Source organism: Capsella rubella, unplaced genomic scaffold (assembly GCF_000375325.1).
Source record: "Capsella rubella cultivar Monte Gargano unplaced genomic scaffold, Caprub1_0 scaffold_3, whole genome shotgun sequence".
Taxonomy (NCBI): domain Eukaryota; kingdom Viridiplantae; phylum Streptophyta; class Magnoliopsida; order Brassicales; family Brassicaceae; genus Capsella; species Capsella rubella.
Window position 1 is genome coordinate 8849220 of NW_006238921.1, and position 18971 is coordinate 8868190.

At 32.4% G+C, this 18971-nt stretch overlaps 3 protein-coding genes across 3 annotated transcripts; 2 read left to right on the forward strand and 1 right to left on the reverse strand.

The window, feature by feature from the left end:
- Positions 1-470: 470 nt before the first annotated feature.
- Positions 471-1154, forward strand: LOC17892357 (protein RALF-like 24). Its single transcript, XM_006296574.2, has one exon. It carries the CDS (start codon positions 538-540, stop codon positions 901-903), a length of 366 nt encoding a protein of 121 aa, XP_006296636.1. The 5' UTR covers positions 471-537; the 3' UTR covers positions 904-1154.
- Positions 1155-2043: 889 nt separating this feature from the next.
- Positions 2044-4062, reverse strand: LOC17890632 (adenosylhomocysteinase 2). Its single transcript, XM_006297406.2, has 2 exons — positions 3281-4062; positions 2044-3067 (listed from the first exon to the last, which is right to left on the reverse strand). The coding sequence occupies exons 1-2, from the start codon at positions 3989-3991 to the stop codon at positions 2321-2323; spliced, it is 1458 nt and encodes a 485-aa protein (XP_006297468.2). The 5' UTR covers positions 3992-4062; the 3' UTR covers positions 2044-2320.
- A 12979-nt stretch (positions 4063-17041) lies between these two features.
- On the forward strand, positions 17042-18704 carry LOC17892657 (UDP-glucuronate 4-epimerase 6). The gene has a single exon (XM_006297567.2). It carries the CDS (start codon positions 17229-17231, stop codon positions 18615-18617), a length of 1389 nt encoding a protein of 462 aa, XP_006297629.1. The 5' UTR covers positions 17042-17228; the 3' UTR covers positions 18618-18704.
- Positions 18705-18971: the final 267 nt, after the last annotated feature.

Genomic DNA, 18971 nt, shown 5'->3' on the forward strand with positions numbered 1-18971 from the left:
AACATGTTTAATTTTATATAATTGTTTGAATGACGGTAAATTAAATATAAATATTTTAATTTGATAGTTATAAAGATTTATTGAAAGTAATTTAAATATGATTACGATTAGTGACACAAAACTGTATAAGATTATCAAATAAATACGAAACACACTTGTAATAAAAAAATATATATATCAAAAATAACAGTTAAAAAGCAGTGATGATTTTAAACAATGTTATATTAGTTATGTGATTACTGATAAGTAACATTTTACCAATCAAATCTCTGATATTAAATTTATATTTGGAAAAAAACAAAACTTAAATGTGAATTCTCAAAGAAACCAAGTGGACCACCAATAAAGATTTTTTAAAAATTGATACCCAATGAGAAAAAAGAAAATTATTTTATTTAATTAAATACATGATGTTACAATTCAGTTGAACTCTATCCATCTTTAAACCGAACCGGTTTAACTCCCCTAAGAAGCGCTACTTGGAGTTGCCGTCGTAACAACAACACAGAGACATCATAAAATTTTCACACACCGACAATGTCGAGATCCTTAGCTGCTCTTGTTTACTTATCCATACTTTGCCTTCAAACCCATCTCTCTATCTCCGCCACGGTTCCGGTTCCTTCCGTGAACGGCGAAATCGACGCAATGCTGAACCGGGGCGGCGTAATCGGAGAGGAGGAAGGAGAAGAGGAGATGATGATGCCGTCGGAGATTAGTCGGAGAGTGATGATGATGCGGAAACGGTATATAAGCTACGAAACATTGAGGAGAGACATGGTTCCTTGTCAGAAACCAGGTGCTTCTTACTACGCTTGTCGCTCTGGTCAGGCTAATTCTTACAACAGAGGATGTAGCATCATTACTAGGTGTGCTAGAGACACTAACGATATCAAGACTTGATAACATTTTGCTGTTGTTGTTGTCTTTGAAGGACATCTGAGTTTGAAATGGAGATGCTATGAAGATGCTCTCTTATTATTTTTACTGTGTTTGTTTGTTGTTTGTAATGTTGTTGGTTATGTTTGAATAGTGATATGTGATTTTGTATGATTTTGGCTATAATTGATATCTATATTCTTGGAAAGTGTTGATTTTGGAGTGATACAGATGGAAGATTTGTTGAAATTGTAGGATAAAGTTTGGGTTTTTAAGCTTTTGTTCAAGGTACTTATGATCCAAATTTAGAAGTTTATGGCATTGTTTGTGATGAATTGGGATGATTCTTATGTAGTTTTTAGTGGGAAATTTTGGATTTTTAGAATGGAGTTAGATCTTTTGATGGGGTTAGGTACTTATAATGTTGCTAAAGAGAAGACCTTGCTTACTTCTCGGATTTAGTAAAGGTAGCTGAGTTTGGTTGTTGTTGTAAAGTTCAAGAACTTGACTCTTGAATTGCTCAATTGAACTCAATTTGTGTAAAGCATAAAGAGTTTCAGCTGACTGTTGGTTGTTAAGATGATTCAGAGAAGGGATCAGTTTACTTCATGTTGTGTGACTCAAACTAATAATTTGTTATCAAGACTCTTCGGTAAGCTTGCTTATCATGTCCATTGCCATCAGCCCTTTTCCTTAAATAAATCTAAAACTACTCACAAGCAAGCATCAGTATCATCTTGGATAGGTGGATCACCACGAAATAGGCCAATCCCAACGCCATAAAAAGAATGCAAGATGAAGTAGCTCTTTTGCTCTTGACGTGCAGTTATCAGGGTCTACTAAGAGAACATTGTAAGACATATTCTCTAATCCTTTGAGAACTTTGATGACCTTTTGAGTTTAGCATCAAATTTATATATAAACGTGTATCATCTTCATCTTCATCTTTATCATCATCTTTATGTAGCAGGATTGCCGTATGAGACCAGAAGATCATGCCCATTAACATACTAGTAAGTCTCATAACATTTTTCATAAGCTTGCATTACAAGCATGATTCAAACTTAGTATACAATTCAAAGAAGCATATCCAATATATGAAGTCGAAAATAGCTTTACGTATTTTGTTTTCTCTTTTGTTCGAAAAGTAAACAGAACAAAGCATAAATAAGCCTAACGATAGTATAATCCAGAAGCTAATTTTAGTTGAGATATATAAAAATAGAGAAATAAGAAAACCAAAAAAAACAGCCTTTCAAAAAAACCAAGAACAACCTCTTATTCATACCAATATTTTGGTCACCTTGATCAAAGGACCAATATCTCATATTACCCCGACCAGACCAGATCCAACCCGACTCAAACAATAGCCAACAAACGGCTTAATCATAAAACCATACGAACCCTTGGTGTAAGAACCAATCCCTGGCTCTTTATCCTCTCAGTACCTGTAGTGAACAGGCTTGTAAGGACCTTCAATGGGTATGCTGACATAGTCAGATTGGTCTTTGCTAAGCTTGGTGAGTCTGGCACCTAGCTTGCCCAAATGAAGTGCAGCTACCTTCTCATCCAAGTGCTTAGGCAAAACATACACCTTCTTCTCGTACTTCCCGCTAGACTTCTCATTCCAAAGCTCAAGCTGTGCAATCACCTGGTTGGTGAACGAGCACGACATCACGAAACTCGGGTGTCCAGTGGCGCATCCCAAGTTCATCAAACGACCTTCAGCTAGAATAATGATGCCAGACTTGGTGTCTGGAAACACCCACCTATCAGTCTGCGGCTTGATGGTGATACGTTTCACACCAGGGAAGGTCTCTAGCCCGAGCATGTCGATTTCGTTGTCAAAATGACCAATGTTGCAAACAATGGCATTGTTCTTCATCTTCCTCATATGGTCAACCATAATAATATCTTTGTTTCCAGTTGTGGTGACAAAGATATCAGCTTCTGAGAGAACATCCTCAAGAGTTAGAACTTGAAGACCTTCCATAAGAGCCTGAAGGGCACAGATTGGATCAATCTCAGTCACAATGACACGAGCACCAGCTGTTTTCATGGCTGCAGCACAACCTTTTCCAACATCACCATAACCACAGATAACAGCGACCTTTCCGGCAATCATAACATCAGTAGCCCTCATGAGACCGTCTGGTAGAGAGTGACGGCATCCATACAAGTTGTCAAACTGTAAAACAAACAAATCATCAGTGAAACAGAGAAAAACAGAGGAAAAAAACAGAACATACGTAAACATAATTGAGTACTCTTCAATCATTAACAATGTCATCCACATTTTGGTAATATAAACATTGCATTATCCACAAACTAGACAAAACAGTATCAGATCTAGTCTTCTAAAGCTATAATGTGACACATATACATCAGAATTAGCAATTACCTTGCTCTTGGTGACAGAGTCATTAACGTTAATGGCAGGGAACAAGAGAGTTCCAGTCTCCTGCATCTGATAAAGCCTCTTAACACCAGTGGTAGTCTCCTCAGAAACACCAACCAATCTCTCCTTCATCTTATGGTACTTCTTAGGATCAACTTGAAGACCATCTTTGATAATGGACAACACGATCTGAAACTCGGGGTTATCTGTTGATGTCGGGTCAGGGAACGTACCATTCTTGGCAAAGATCTCTTCAGCTTTAACACCCTCATGGATCAACAAAGTAGCATCACCACCGTCGTCAACGATGAGATCAGGACCACCACCAGGACCCCAGTCAAGAGCTCTCTCAGTACACCACCAGTACTCTTGAAGAGTCTCACCTTTCCAAGCGAACACGGCGGCGGAATCACGAGCAATGGCGGCTGCGGCGTGGTCTTGAGTTGAGAAGATGTTGCAAGAACACCATCTCACCTCAGCGCCAAGAGCGGTTAAGGTTTCGATCAACACGGCGGTTTGGATCGTCATGTGGAGTGAACCGGTGATTCTTGCTCCTTTGAGTGGCTGAGATGGTCCGAACTCGGTACGGCAAGAGACGAGTCCAGGCATTTCGACTTCGGCTAGCTCGATTTCGAGACGGCCGAAGTCGGCTTGAGACATGTCTTTGACCTTGTACTCACGGCCACTTGAGGTTTTCTCAACGAGCAACGCCATCTCTGAAGTTTTGTTTTCTTGAAAATGTGGATTCTTTGAGAGATGGGTGTGATGTGGGAGGAGACAGGGGAAGGTTAGGGAGTGTGGTTATATAGATAAAGGCGGGAGTGAGATGAACGGTTGAGATTAGTTGTAGAGAGAGTTTGGTGGATCTGGTAAAAGACATTGACTTTTCATCCTTTTTTTTTTTTAAGATTTTCCGAAAAGAGTGACAATTCTGTTTTGATTACCAGTAAAAAAAAATTCTTAATTATACAAATCAATCAATAAAATTTGGTTACAAATAAACAGGAACAAGAAAAAAAAATTATGGATCAGAAATAATCAGTCTGATATTTTCATATGAAAATTAAACTAATTTTTGTTTTGTGTTTTTTCATCACTAATTTTTTTTAAAGTACATAAAAATTAGGTTTAAATTTGTTTAAGCTCCGCTCCTGCCGTTTAAGGAAACTTTTTGCCATTTCATATGAAAATAGCAAGTCGAATGTTCAAAAATCTTTAGACGATCAAGTTTAACTAGGAATCTTAACAAAAAGACCCAAACAAAAAAAAAAGTTTAACTAGGAAACTAACAGATTAAACACGTTATTCATTATACACTACATTACTACTAACAGAATAATTAGTGCAAAACTTGTTTACGTAAGAATATTATTTGAGGTATAAAAATCATAGCTAACAAGTAACAAATGACTTATCAAATGACATGCACGACCGAAGACCAAACATTAATCTTAAATGATACATTATATCAATATTAGAGACGTAATTTTATCATTTTAAGAGGATATGTTACATTAATATAAGAAGACTATAACTTATGGTGAATGATACAATACAGTCTCGGATGCATTGAGCTAATACAGCCACCAAACCAAGGCTTCATCATAGAAGTATAGAACTATAGGTTATTAGCAATAGCAGCATTTGTCGCAGGTCAGGATTTTGCTGTCATTCTTGATTAGATCTTCTAATTCGTCTGGTGTGGGTCACTAGTGTCGTTCTTCCATTATATCTCTGCCCTTTCACACCGATATTTTTCTTAAGAAACCGACCCCATTCATAGTTTTGTGTGTGTGAGTTTGTGTGGAAACTATAGTTATTATTGAATGTGTACGTACCTTATTCTTAAGCCAAGGAAATATTTTTGAGCGTCGGTGGCGAGTATATGTGCACCGGATTGTGGAAGAGCGTCGGTGGATCTGAATTAATATTACCCTACCAACAAAAATAGACATACAGTAAAACCTCTATAAATTAATAATGATGGGACCATTAAAATCTATTAATTTATAAAGGTATTAATTTATCGATAAATTAATAATTATTAATTTATAGAGAGATATTCCTAATTTAGAAAATATTTTCAAAACAATATTTAAAAATAAGATTTAATCATGATAAATAGTATTTTATATAATCAATTACAAATAAAACAGTAATTATTATGTATTAAAAGAGAATGCTAACTATTTTTCATATAGTAAAATATTAGAAATAAAATCTAACAAAAACTAATGTGTCTATATATACATATATTTTGAAAATTTTACCTAATTATTAATTTATAATATTGATGGGACCATATATTTACAAAGGATTTTCAAAAAATTATTATCTTATTATTTTATCGAAATGTGTCTAAAATTACACTGGTCCCAAATTGGGACCGGAGAAATTTATTAATTTATAGAGATTATTAATTTATCGAGTATTAATTTATAGAGGTTTTACTGTAATAATAAACTGCAGTGCAAAAATAAGGTGAACCCATTATTAAAACTATCCATTTTAATTTTATTTTGTGTGTTTCCCAAATATTTTGCAGTATTTTAAACTAGAAATGAGACGTTGCTAGTATACGAGCCATGCGAGTTTGTTCCTTTGATATTTTTGCAAGAGAGATATAAGTATATTAATTAGTTTAGGTAATTTTATATTAACATGGGAAATGTGAATAAGGTCAAAATTTATCGTTGAGAAAAGGGACACAAGTTCTACACTATCATACTTTTGTAAGAGATATACGTTTTCTTTGATCCAAGAACAAAAAAATAGCTTATGATAATCAAATCTTAATCAATAAACAATATGTATTCTTACCTAGAAACGAAAGAGAAAGAGTAAAAGTAGAAGAAAAAAAACAAAGTTCAAACATTGATGAACGTCACGATGTCGACAGATATTTGTGTGTGTGTGTGTGTGTGTAGAAGAATTGTTAAAGGGCCACGCCACTACTCATTATGAAAGCTCCATAATTGGTATTGGTAAACCTAATTCCAAAAAAAAACATAACTTTGGCACTTTGTGCCTTTGTGGTTCGGTGAGCATATAGTCTTCAATCTCAACTACCACATTCCCGAAACTTGCTTTCAAAACGTGAATTATATAACTCCACACAAAACTGTTTGCTTGTTTGAATCATATCCTTATGTTTTTTTTGTTTTCTTGTTGATGTATAACTATGGGCCTTTATTGGGCCATTTCTTTTTTCTAGCAAAAATTTTGGGCTTACTATGGAAATAGATTAAATAGAAAGGATACCCCAACTGATATTAAAACATCCATGAAGGGAAGTGCTATGCCTATGGCATGAATAGGATAAAGTTGTTGATTTACAATCCTTACAATCTCTTTTACATATGGATACATTTGGTTTTCTTTTAAAGTTTGATTTGGCAGTAAAAATGTAGATTTCAGATTTTAAGGAACCTTACAACAAATCAGGCTATTGGTTCGGTTGGATGGCTGAGATTTTCGGTATGTTTGAGTTGTTTTTGCTGAGTTGCATGGATAAATACATTGATATAGTTTTTATGCTACAAACAAACAAACAAAAAAATCATTGTTTTCTTGAATTATAATTTTCCTGCATCAGCCCAACATTGTAAAAGCTTAGTGATGGACCTCACCCCTCACTAAAATCCAAAATTATTGGGCTTATTATTAAAATTGAGAATCAGTTTGCTTTTCGATGATCATTGTTTGTAAAAAAAGTTAAAGTGGAAGTTAGTTGGAAGAATGTGATGCTATTAATTATAGTCATTACATTGATGATATTACACATTTTTTCACAATAAAAAAAAAAAAAAGAGTCATTGTCTTTGCCTTAGCACATGGGGCAATAGATTACAACATCCCTTATTGCAATAATTTCCTAAAGAAAATAAAATATAAGTTTTCATGTATTTTTTCCATGAACGAACGTCCATCTCCAGACATATCAAATCACACTACATCTCAATCCACATTTTTTTTTTCCACAAAAACAAGTTGTTAAAAAAATTTCATTCTAGATCGACTAGGGAATAAAATTGAATTTACACAAAAATTTTAATATCATCAGGAAACTATAAATTGCATCACGACATCAGCTACCTCTAGATTTGTTCTGAGCATTGATTAGAGTGGTGAAAAAAGCATGTCCTTACTGACCAAATAATTGGGTTCCAGATTTCAGAAGGGACAGTGGATAGCATATGTTGGTCCATATTCACAGCACTATATCCATGTTTCTTTTTTAAAATTTTCATCTGTCGTCGGTTAAACTTTTAAGATTCACATATAATTTGGTAGGATGTGAAATACGTTTTATTATATAGTTTCTTACAAGAACGTTTTGAATAGTCTATATGTATATGTCATTATCTCATCATAAATTTTTCAATCTGCCGACAAAGTACTAATTAAAATCTATGAAAACCACACAGTTGATAATGATGTATGGTTATAAAACAAGTGGCTCTTCCCTAATATAAATAACTTAAAGAAGACTCACACAAATTCTAACAAGAGAAGAAAGAAGAAAAAATGAGAATGTGGGCTTCGGTCTCTGTAAGAAATGGAGTGACAACGACTTGATGTTTAATTTTATCATCGTATCTAGTCGGATGATGAGTTAATTTTACTTCATGCTCAGAATTGATGTTATTTAGTGTCTCCCATACAATTTTCAACTTTGATGTAAAGAAAGTACATAAGCTCATGAGCCATATCCACAAATTTAATGGCCCTTCATCGTCTCCATAACGTTCCATGCAACATATATCTCGCCCATATTTATTTATAATGTATATTACATTTTGATATTATCATCATATAATGTATATTCTAGTCCTATCATAATATCTCTCTCAGAAATGTGGATGTTCATCCTCTTTTTTGTTACTCCATGTTCATTCTTGTCTTTTCGTGTAGATTTGTAGGGAATAGTTTGGGAGAGTAGTCATACGTGTATATAACTTTTATCATAATAACTAAATATTGTACAATTTGATAATCCTTTGAAGAGTAGAAAAAACAAAAACTATCAAACTGATCGATCATAATTAATAGCTACAACCAGAACAAGTTAGTCTTATCCTTTGGGGACACTTGGCAACACTAAAGATCATCCTCAACTTATTTTGTTCAATTTAAACTCCAAATATATAGTAGTAATTACAAAATAATTAACCACATAATCTGTTAGTTCTCTTGTCACACTACTGTCTTTTTTAACAGAGTTAATAAAGATCAGGAGTGAGACTTGATCTTTTACATCAAGCAACACACTATAAATTAACCCAAATGACACATTATACATATATATATATGATTGCATGAAGATAGTTACAAAAGTTTTTATACACAATGATAATTGAGGAGATGATGGGCAAAAAGAAGAAAAAATCTAGAAAAGGATAAAAGTATCTTCTCAACAAAATGAGAAAATGTACCTCTGCCGACAAAATAGAGAGAGATATTTGTGAAGTGGAGAAGGAAGGAAGTGGTAGTAGTAGTAATAGTGACTAGTGAGAGATCAGAGATGAGTTGTGAATGGTCTTTTCAACTTGCAAGAAGCCAATATTATCGAGATAAATGCTAATTGGTCAACAAATCCACTGTCTCTTTCACAACTACTGAATTGGAAAATGGGCTTTTGGCTAAGGTAAATCTCTCCCTTTTATTATTTCTTTTCTTTTTTTGTTGGTCGGTTATAAATCATCTTCATGTTAATATGATTATGAATGTCCACCTTTGTATTTGTGTTCTTTATATAACTACTAGGTTTAAACATATTTGGTGGCACTAGCTACGTACATATCCTTTGACTTCTATTTGAACTTCGATTAACGGGAAGAAACCAAAGATGGGATCTACGTACGTAGTCTTATATTATTCTTCTTAATTTACATTATTCCATTGGAGGGATCATTGGATTCTACAACTAACTATGAGGGAAACAAGTGACTTAAAAAGAGTCAAAATTTATTGCACACAATTAATGCTCAACGTGTTATAGCCTTAAACCCTTAACTAGCTACAACAACAATATTGTTAATGATCTTAATTAGTTACAACGTCGTTGTTTTAATTTAATCATCACAACTGATAAACCCACCGGTACCGCTAGTATTGGTGTCAACTCATCATACTGTAAGACTTTTTCACTTAACCAAAAGCTTTTGTCGCTCTGTTTATTAGAATTGTATAACCAATGGTTATAAAATGTCGTATGAGAATATTATAACGTTGAGAAATACGTTATCTACACTAAAGGGATCGATATATCGAATTATTGGATACTTTAGACTTTTAATAATTTTCTTTTTGAGACTATGATTGGACACTGAAACTTCCAAAACTTTACAGCTTCGTTCTTCCTGACAAATGCAAATAAATACCATTTTACTGCTATGTTGTCAGCTCTATCGTATATACATGATTTGCATACGAAAATTGGTATTTTATCATCTTTGATATAACTTGTAATACTTTTCCTACTACGTTTCGTTATATTTAATCAATGCAATTTGGACGAGTTGTTTTATAGAGTTGGACACATAACATATTGTGTAGAGGTGATGATAAATAAAGTTTTTTTTTTTTGCTAAACTGATGATAAAAAAAGTTGGTGTAAAAAAAAATGGATTAAGTAAAGTTATATTTTGGAAGAATATATTACATATTATTGGCTCTGCTACCAAAAAAAAAAAGAATAGATTACATAATACATATGCGTCTTTCAAAAGGTTATATACAGTATGTTTATCTAGGCATCTAGCTAAAATAATTGTAAGCTAAATTATTACCTTCTCTTGCCTTATTTTGAAATATTGTTTTTTTTACGAATTGAGTATTTTTTGGTTGATTATCGGATAAATTTGTTTGTTATTTACAAAAAATAAATAAATATTTATCACGGAAAACCAATCAAATATTCGATATTGGTCAAAATTAAATTTGGTTATATACTGAATGTAAATCGCACTTAATTCCTCGTAATTTTGTCTTTAATATGTAAAAACAAATGATAAACCTTAGTTCTATGATAAAGACATGAAATATATTTAGAATATATGGAAGAAAAAAAATTATACATATTATTTCCTACTTGTAAATTACCTACTTTGAAATCATGCAAAAAACGATCCAAATCATCCACACAGTATTAAACCGTACCGACAAAGAGTTCCGTTTTCGACTTAAAAAGCCTTTGAGAAAGGGACAAATATTATAGGCAGCGAGAGAGACTTCAAAGGCTTTTTTGCCAAATCGCTTTCAGATTATTATTATTAAGTAACGAATTTTTCGATCTTAATGTTTCTCAAATATGGCTAAGACTCTCTCACACCGACACTTAAGAAAATAAAAATAGAGTCTGACAACTAAAAACTCTTCACCCAATTTTCACAATAGCTTACATATTCTATTAAGCTGACTTATATATGTGTGTCATGATCTAAATAAGATGAACAAATTATACGTTCATATTCCATCTCAGATTTTAAGATTTGGCCAATTTTTCTGTTTTAAAAATCTATCACAAATATATTTTTTTACAAAATTAGCTGACTATATTTGACCTTTCTATTTACGTGCACTCCATAATTTTCTTTTTGTCTCATAGTAAATTACAAAAGCAAACTAAAGGATATGGATACATGAGGGTATTTCTCATAAATTGATGTAAGTTGTAATTTCTAAATTATATTGAGTTATTAAAAAAAAAAAATCATAACCAAAATTACCAACATTTTAGTCGATGAATTTTATTTGAAAAGTACATTAAACTTCCTTTAAAATTTATGAGAATATATATGAGGCATTTTCAATTAAACATTATTATTCATAATTTGATATAGACAGAATTTCCCAAGTCCTTCCCAAACTTTCTAGAAGAATCCATTATCCATCCTAAATTTGTGAATTTTTTTTTATTCAAAACATAATTTCCTTTTTTTGAACAACAAATACTTCTCATTAGAAATTAGGGTTCATTACAAGATAGCAATAAAGCCTCTTTAGCCATAGATAAATATAGTGCAAAATTTGGTTATTCATGTGCAGTAAAATCGTTCAAATGTAGCAGTAGCCAGTAGTAGTAGTAGTATGCAAACAAACCAACACTTAGAATAATTGTCTTGCATGCCCACACACAAAACCATTAGCCTGCCCCGATCTATATATATACCTTCATGATTTTGTTGAAGATCTCTTATATATATATATATAAGCAAAATTTAGATCTTACGTTTTCTGAAGAAACATCCCATGGACATATATACAGCTTCAATAATAGATCAACTTATATAATAAAGTAGATTTAAATTAATCTTATAGAATTTATAATTCTGGAAAGGTTTTGTCGGTGATCATGTCCTTAACAATATATATAACTAAATTGCCACAAAATACAAACCGATCGTTAATTTAACATCAATCAAAATTATTAGTGATAAATATCGTTAAGACTGTACGTCCTCTGTTGTAATAGTTAAAAAAAACTAAGCACGAGCATCTGCAATAAATGGTAGAACATGCATGGTGAATCTTCTACGAAGGCAACGAACGAGGTTTTGGTCGTTTCCTTTAGAAACCAATGCAAAAAAAACGAAGTCAATCTTGATTAAATAATCTTTTTACGTACTTAAACAAAAACTTAGAATCTCGAGAGATTTTATAATTTGACAGCTTACATTTCTGACTCCTCGACCCAAAAAAAAAAAAAAAAAAAAATTATATTGATACTGCAGGAATTATTATCTTTGCTACTTGCAAAAGGCTTGGTATATATCTAATTTCTCAAGAAACATTACACTATATGTCTCATAATTATAAAGATTAATAGTAATATACACTTTATTCGCATCTAATGAAATTAAAGAAGTTTCGTAATCAGTCATTTTAAAAACAATGATTACACCATTAAGAAACCACATGTTTCTCATCCTCCTGTTAACTTTACAACCCCCCCAAAAAAATTATTCTTTCTGATTTGGAAACTTGACCTAACGTTTTCTCCAACTTGCGACCGACTTGTCCATACGCTCATTACTATTCAAAAATCACATGCAAAAAAAAAGAAGTTTCAAATTGGAAAATAGAAAATTATTTTATTAAATTGGGGGATTCCTTTTCATCCTACGTTTAAAATACAGTCTTTGCAGTAGAATATTGGGTAAAAGAAAAGGTTAGTTTTGGCTCTAATGTATTTGTAGTAAGTTTATAAATAAAGAAGAGATGTAAAAGATGGATCTTAATTTGTCTTTTTACCTTTAGATTATCATGTTTAACTTATTCGCTTTTTCTTTTCTTTTTTTTGTCTATTTCTTGAACGTTCCTACCATGTTTATTTTCCCCAAATATCAAATTTTATAGTTGGTAATTGGTTTATGCTAAATTCAAGTCAACATAGCCTTTGCTGGAATATTCATGTATTTAAATATTAAAACAATGATTTTAGTCTTGCCATAAATATAAATGACGAGTAAATCATTTCTTCTTCAAAATATATTTCGAAATTAAAATTTGGTATTAAACTGAAAACTAAGAAAAGTATTTAAAAGTAGACAAAAAAAAAGTATTTAAAAATTATATTAATGATGTCGTAAAAAAGAGGATGTAAAAAAATTTCAATAAAAAATTATTTACAAAGAATTGATCGTTTCGATAAGTTATATCTAAAAATAGACTTTTAAAGTTTATATATAGTTAAATGATGATTAAAAACTGTGTAGTTGTTTTATATTTATCGATCATTCATGTTATTGCAATAACTAATTGGGTGGGTGATATAGATTAGATCTCTAATATTGAAATTTCATCTTCACATTATAAAATTCGTATTTTTGCGTAGAATATAATCAATCTTCAGAAAACGCGTAGACTAGCAACAAGTCGGCTATTTTACTAATCTCTACTTTGTTTGTTTTTAGTCCTAAAACGGTTTCATTTATCTTGTACTTGTACTGTTCTTTAATTGATTCTTGAAACCCATTTTCACAATATAGAATTAATATAAATTTTGTTCAAAGAAAAAAAAATTAATATAAAAACATATATAAAGTGGTAGGGAGAAAAAAAATAAGTCAGCAAATAAAATTAGTCCAAATGTTCACATATACGAACATGTGGAAGGAGGTCACATGGGGCTCTCTCCTGTCATTTCGTCGCACCACAAGACAAACAGAAGTGGTCTTGTCCTCTTGCTTAACCAATGTGCATAACAATTCCTTAATTATTTGACTCGTTTTTTTTGGTTAATTATTTGACAACTAAGGTCCATACTTTACTTATAATATTATTCTTAAACCCACACAAATATGCATATTAAAGTATGCACACTTTACTGTTATTAAGTCGTAACACAGTCACTAATATTTTAATAATTAAAACCTTTTTAGGTAGTTAGTTCATGTTTTACTACGCCAACGGCAAAATACAAGTTCCAAAACAACATGTATTAGGAGATGACTTAGGTCTTTACGGTATAATATCATTTCCAAACACTACGATGGTAATTTTTGTTCCACACATATTTGGGCCGGTGCATGGTTGATCGATATTTTTCATCACGAAATTTGAACTAAATTCATGAATATGCAAAGTGTTTACAAAATTGTTGATTCGGAAACTATGATATCTATGAGTTGTTAGTAGCTAATGATCGATTGTGAACAATTAAACAAACCCACCAATGAAGATACAATTGATAACAAACAAAATCCACAACAACAACAACTACTAGTTGCACATTAAAATTCCAATCAATTAGTGACATTTGATATCTCTTTCTCGTTGGTCAAACTGACTTTTATAAAATAAAACAAAAAATCAAATGTATTTAAGTTTCTGAATGCTTAACTTATGAGGCGAATTTTCATATTCTAGTATATAGTCTATAGATGAATAAAAATATACGAGAATGATTCAATTATTTTGACAGACATAGACATTACATCGTATCAGATTACGTCAAAGTCTCAACCACAACTTGTTTTTTGATCTCTTGTCTCGTGACGATTATTAGCATCTGCAATTATATTCTTAAGTACTCTCATAATCCATCTATAATCTAATCTAGGCCAATAAACACACTCTCTTATAATCTTAGCTACTTGACCGGATAAAAGATGCGCTTAAATAAATGTTTACAGTGTCAACTAGATTTTAAAAGACCATGATGAGTTTTGGTCGTACATTTATAAAAATTCTCACAAAAAAAATTAAAAGTTATTTTAGTTTGTTTTATTGGATCATGTTGTTAATATCAAACCTATAAATTTTGATATTTATAAAACAAAAGGGTAGTCAAATAATGATTAAAAACAAGTTTTTATCCATATACATATGAGTAAATTCGAGAATTTGATACGTAGGGGTTACTTGGATTGGATTTGGATAGAGTCCGTATTCAAAATTTCAAATCATTGCATGCATAGAATCCAATACGCGTAAATAAAATCTGAAGTGTGTTTGGTACATGTGTCGCGCATATATGTTCATGTACTGGATGAGACAATTTTGGCGTTTTAAATACATGTTCCTTGTTACCATCAGCCACTCGTTCGTCTCACTGATCGCCATGCATGAGCATGACAATATTATGTTTTCACTTTTTATGTAAGAGAATTTGTGTTATTTGACTGTCATCAATTGACACGAGGTTGATTTAGGGAATGTGATCAGTCAAATATTTAATATGATTTTGTTAATATAATAAATTTTGCTGTTATTTAAATATAACTTTTAGAAAATATAATGAAATCCAATATTATTAAAATAGTTATTTTAAATTATATTCTTATTAAAACTATTATGAAGGTTAAAAATTGAAAACAAATAAATCTAAATCTCATAGCTTTAAATGAAATTTGCGATTATGTTACAAACTTACAATAAATTATATCAATTTCTCTAAATTTAATTAAAATTAGTGAAACCTATAAAAACTCATTAAAACTCAATTCAGCTAAAAACTAATGTTGAATATACCTCTTAAAAAAAACATTATGTGATTATTTATCTAAATTAATCATTCAACCGTCAACTCTATATATTTCACCTTATCGGCATCATATACAAAAAAAAAAAACATTAGCTCACCATATCTGTTAGTATTACTTTCAGTTGTGATTTTGTATTTTACACCTAGTTTTTCAAGTTTTACAAGCTAGCTATTCGTAGAACAATGAATATATCAATGTTTTCTTAAGCACACTTCCGAATAGTCTGTCACTGGCTCCTTGTTTAAAAGATGTTTTCGTACTCCAGATTTATCAATTGGGAGAAGTACAATATGGAATTAAGTTTCGACCTTTTCATTTTGTCGGACTAGGTACAACTTTTGCCATACTAAAAAAAACATAACATACTGTTCTTTGCATACTAATTTTATGGTCAAAACTCTATTTTAGAAGCCTATTATATTAGAGTTTTCGCCGACCATATTTCTCCAGTTTCTTTAGATTCTTGTCAAAATTTGGGTTTTAGATCATCAATTAATTTTTCTATAGCATACTTGGCATTTAAGCTAGCTTGAAGTTTGCAATGGCATGGGAACCGAGACCTCCCTAAAACCTAATTTAGGCACACATTTTTCTCTAATTATGGAACAAATTAAATATATGTACTTTTTCATTTGATCTCCAACAAATAATTTACTCTAGCACATCAAACTATCCGATCTCATGGGTCATGCTTATAATTTATCTTATGCAACATATACATGTACTTTCATTTTATAATCGATGTCATGAATCATGCTCATTTTATTAGATTTTCATTTATGTTTATTTAGTGTGTTATATAATCATTTATATTTATATTTTCTATTGGTTAAAAATTATTATAAATATGTAATATATTTTATGTAAGAATAACAAAACATTTCTGACTTCTTAATTTTGTTGCTTTTAGTTACAAAGTTTTATAAAATGGGAAATATGGAGTATGTCAAAAGTGCAAGAGCTACTAGTACTCCCTTGTTACAGAACCACAAAAAATTATCCTTAATCCCTTCATTGCTTAGATCATTTTAACATCATATTTTAGTGTATTTATTATGTTTTACAGAAACTAATTAGGGATAAGTATCTAGTAAATTCTACTATGTTCAGTTACTTTAATTTCTCTCTGATTTATTTAATATCTAATTATCATGAAAACTATACTTTAACTATTTAATTATCTTTAAATTAAAAGCCATGGAAAGAAAAAAAGAAACCAATAACATAATAAATGATCATTTGATTGGGTACAAGTTGTAAACATTTTTTACATTAAAAAGATAAAAAAAAAAATCATAATAACATTATCTCCATAAAGATAAAGAACACGACAAACTTGATATCTAGTAGTAATGAAGAAAACAAACTTCATAGTTAATAAACAGATCTTGATCACAGACTATATAATTTTTTTTTATAAATAAGTAAATAACTCAAGAAAGACTTTAAAGATAGAAAAAAAAAAAACAAGATCGCAAAAGTAAACTCTTGTAAAGAAGTCTCCAATGGAGAACAATCTAACTCTTGCCAATGCGTGGCATTTGCCTAATTTGGTGATCCTTCTTATATTTCGGGTAGAATCACACACACTCATGTAAAAAATAATACCGACAACTCTAATAACACTATTACAATATTGTACTACTTCTTCTTCTTCTTTCATTATTATTATTTATACTTTAGAAATTTATTTTTAATATATTATTATTTTTTATATATCTTTATTAGGAAAAAAAGTGGTTTCCGACCAGCAAAATTTTTCTTCTCTTCTTCTTTATAATCATCAGATCGCTTCTTCACTTGGTTTTCAGGGCTCTCTCTCAAACCCTCTTCGAACAAAATTTCCACAAATCTTTTTTAACAATTAATTTTCGAGTTTCTTTGATAAGATCAAGAACACAGTGGAGAAAGATCCACATATCAAAAAACCAAGTGAGGTTGTCTATATCAAGAAGACGAAAATGCCCTTGTCGGCGACGGCGGATACAAGTAAGACGGTGAAGCTGGAGAGGTACAACAGCTACCTCCGCAAGATTCACAGCACCAAAGTTCTCAACGCTTCTTCTAAAGTTCTTTTCCGAGCAACGTTACTTGTAGCTCTTGTCCTTGTCCTCCTCTTCGCCATCAACTACCCTCCACTCTCCGACAGCCGCGCCGCCGCAGCTCATCATCTCCACCGTCGTAGCTTCTTATCCACCGGACTATTCTCTTCCTCTTCTTCTTCTTCCTCCTCCTCTATCGGTGGAGCCGCGTGGGAAAAGCGCGTTAGACAATCCTCAACTGCTAAAAGACAACACGGTCTCTCTGTCCTAGTCACCGGAGCAGCTGGCTTCGTCGGATCCCACTGCTCACTCTATCTAAGGAAACGAGGCGATGGAGTCTTGGGATTCGACAATTTCAACGATTACTACGACCCAGCACTCAAAAGAGCAAGACAAGCTCTCTTGGAGAAGCAACAAGTGTTCATAGTCGAAGGTGATCTCAACGATGGACCACTCTTACGTAAACTCTTCGATGTCGTCCCATTCACTCACGTTCTTCACTTAGCCGCTCAAGCCGGAGTACGTTACGCTATGAAGAATCCTCAATCTTACATCGCATCCAACATAGCCGGATTCGTAAACCTCCTCGAAGTAGCCAAAGCAGCTAATCCTCAGCCAGCGATTGTTTGGGCTTCCTCTAGCTCTGTTTACGGTCTCAACACTGAGAACCCATTCTCTGAAGAACACAGAACAGACCAGCCTGCGAGTCTTTACGCCGCGACCAAGAAAGCCGGTGAAGAGATCGCACATACTTACAACCACATCTACGGTCTCTCCTTAACCGGACTACGGTTCTTCACAGTCTACGGTCCATGGGGAAGACCAGACATGGCTTACTTCTTCTTCACTAAAGACATCCTCCACGGCAAATCAATCGACATTTACAGAACACAAGACAATCAAGAAGTGGCGCGTGACTTCACCTACATCGACGACATCGTCAAAGGATGTGTCGGTGCGTTAGACACGGCCGAGAAAAGCACAGGAAGCGGCGGAAAGAAAAGAGGACAAGCTCAGCTACGTGTTTACAACCTCGGAAACACGTCTCCTGTTCCGGTCGGAAGACTGGTCTCGATCTTGGAAGGGCTGCTAGGGACAAAAGCCAAGAAGCATCTCATCAAAATGCCGAGAAACGGTGACGTGCCTTACACGCATGCTAACGTGAGCTTAGCGTACAAAGACTTCGGATACAAACCGACGACGGATCTAGCGGCGGGGCTGAGGAAGTTCGTCAAGTGGTACGTTGGTTATTACGGGATACAGCCGAGGGTAAAAAAGGAAAACTCTCACGCCGAAGATTCCGCTTAATAATTTTACTTCCACCATCTCTCTCTCATCATCACATGCTTGTTTTTTTTTTTTTTACAAAACCAAAAAAAAAAAACTTATAAATCATTTTACAGGGACAGATTTCTGTATTTTTCCGTATTTAAAAATTGCAAAAGAAAAAATCATATAATGTTTTTTTTTTTTTGGTGGTGGTCCTTTTTTTAGGGGGATCATAGTTGTGGGAATTAAATTGTTACAGCTGTATGTTATAATAGAGAAAAAAAAGATATATAGCAAGAAGAAGAAGAAGAATTGAAAATATTTATATATATATTTTGTGTTGGGTTTTGTTATTGAAATAAATGAAATTGGGTTCATCGATCTTGCTGGAAA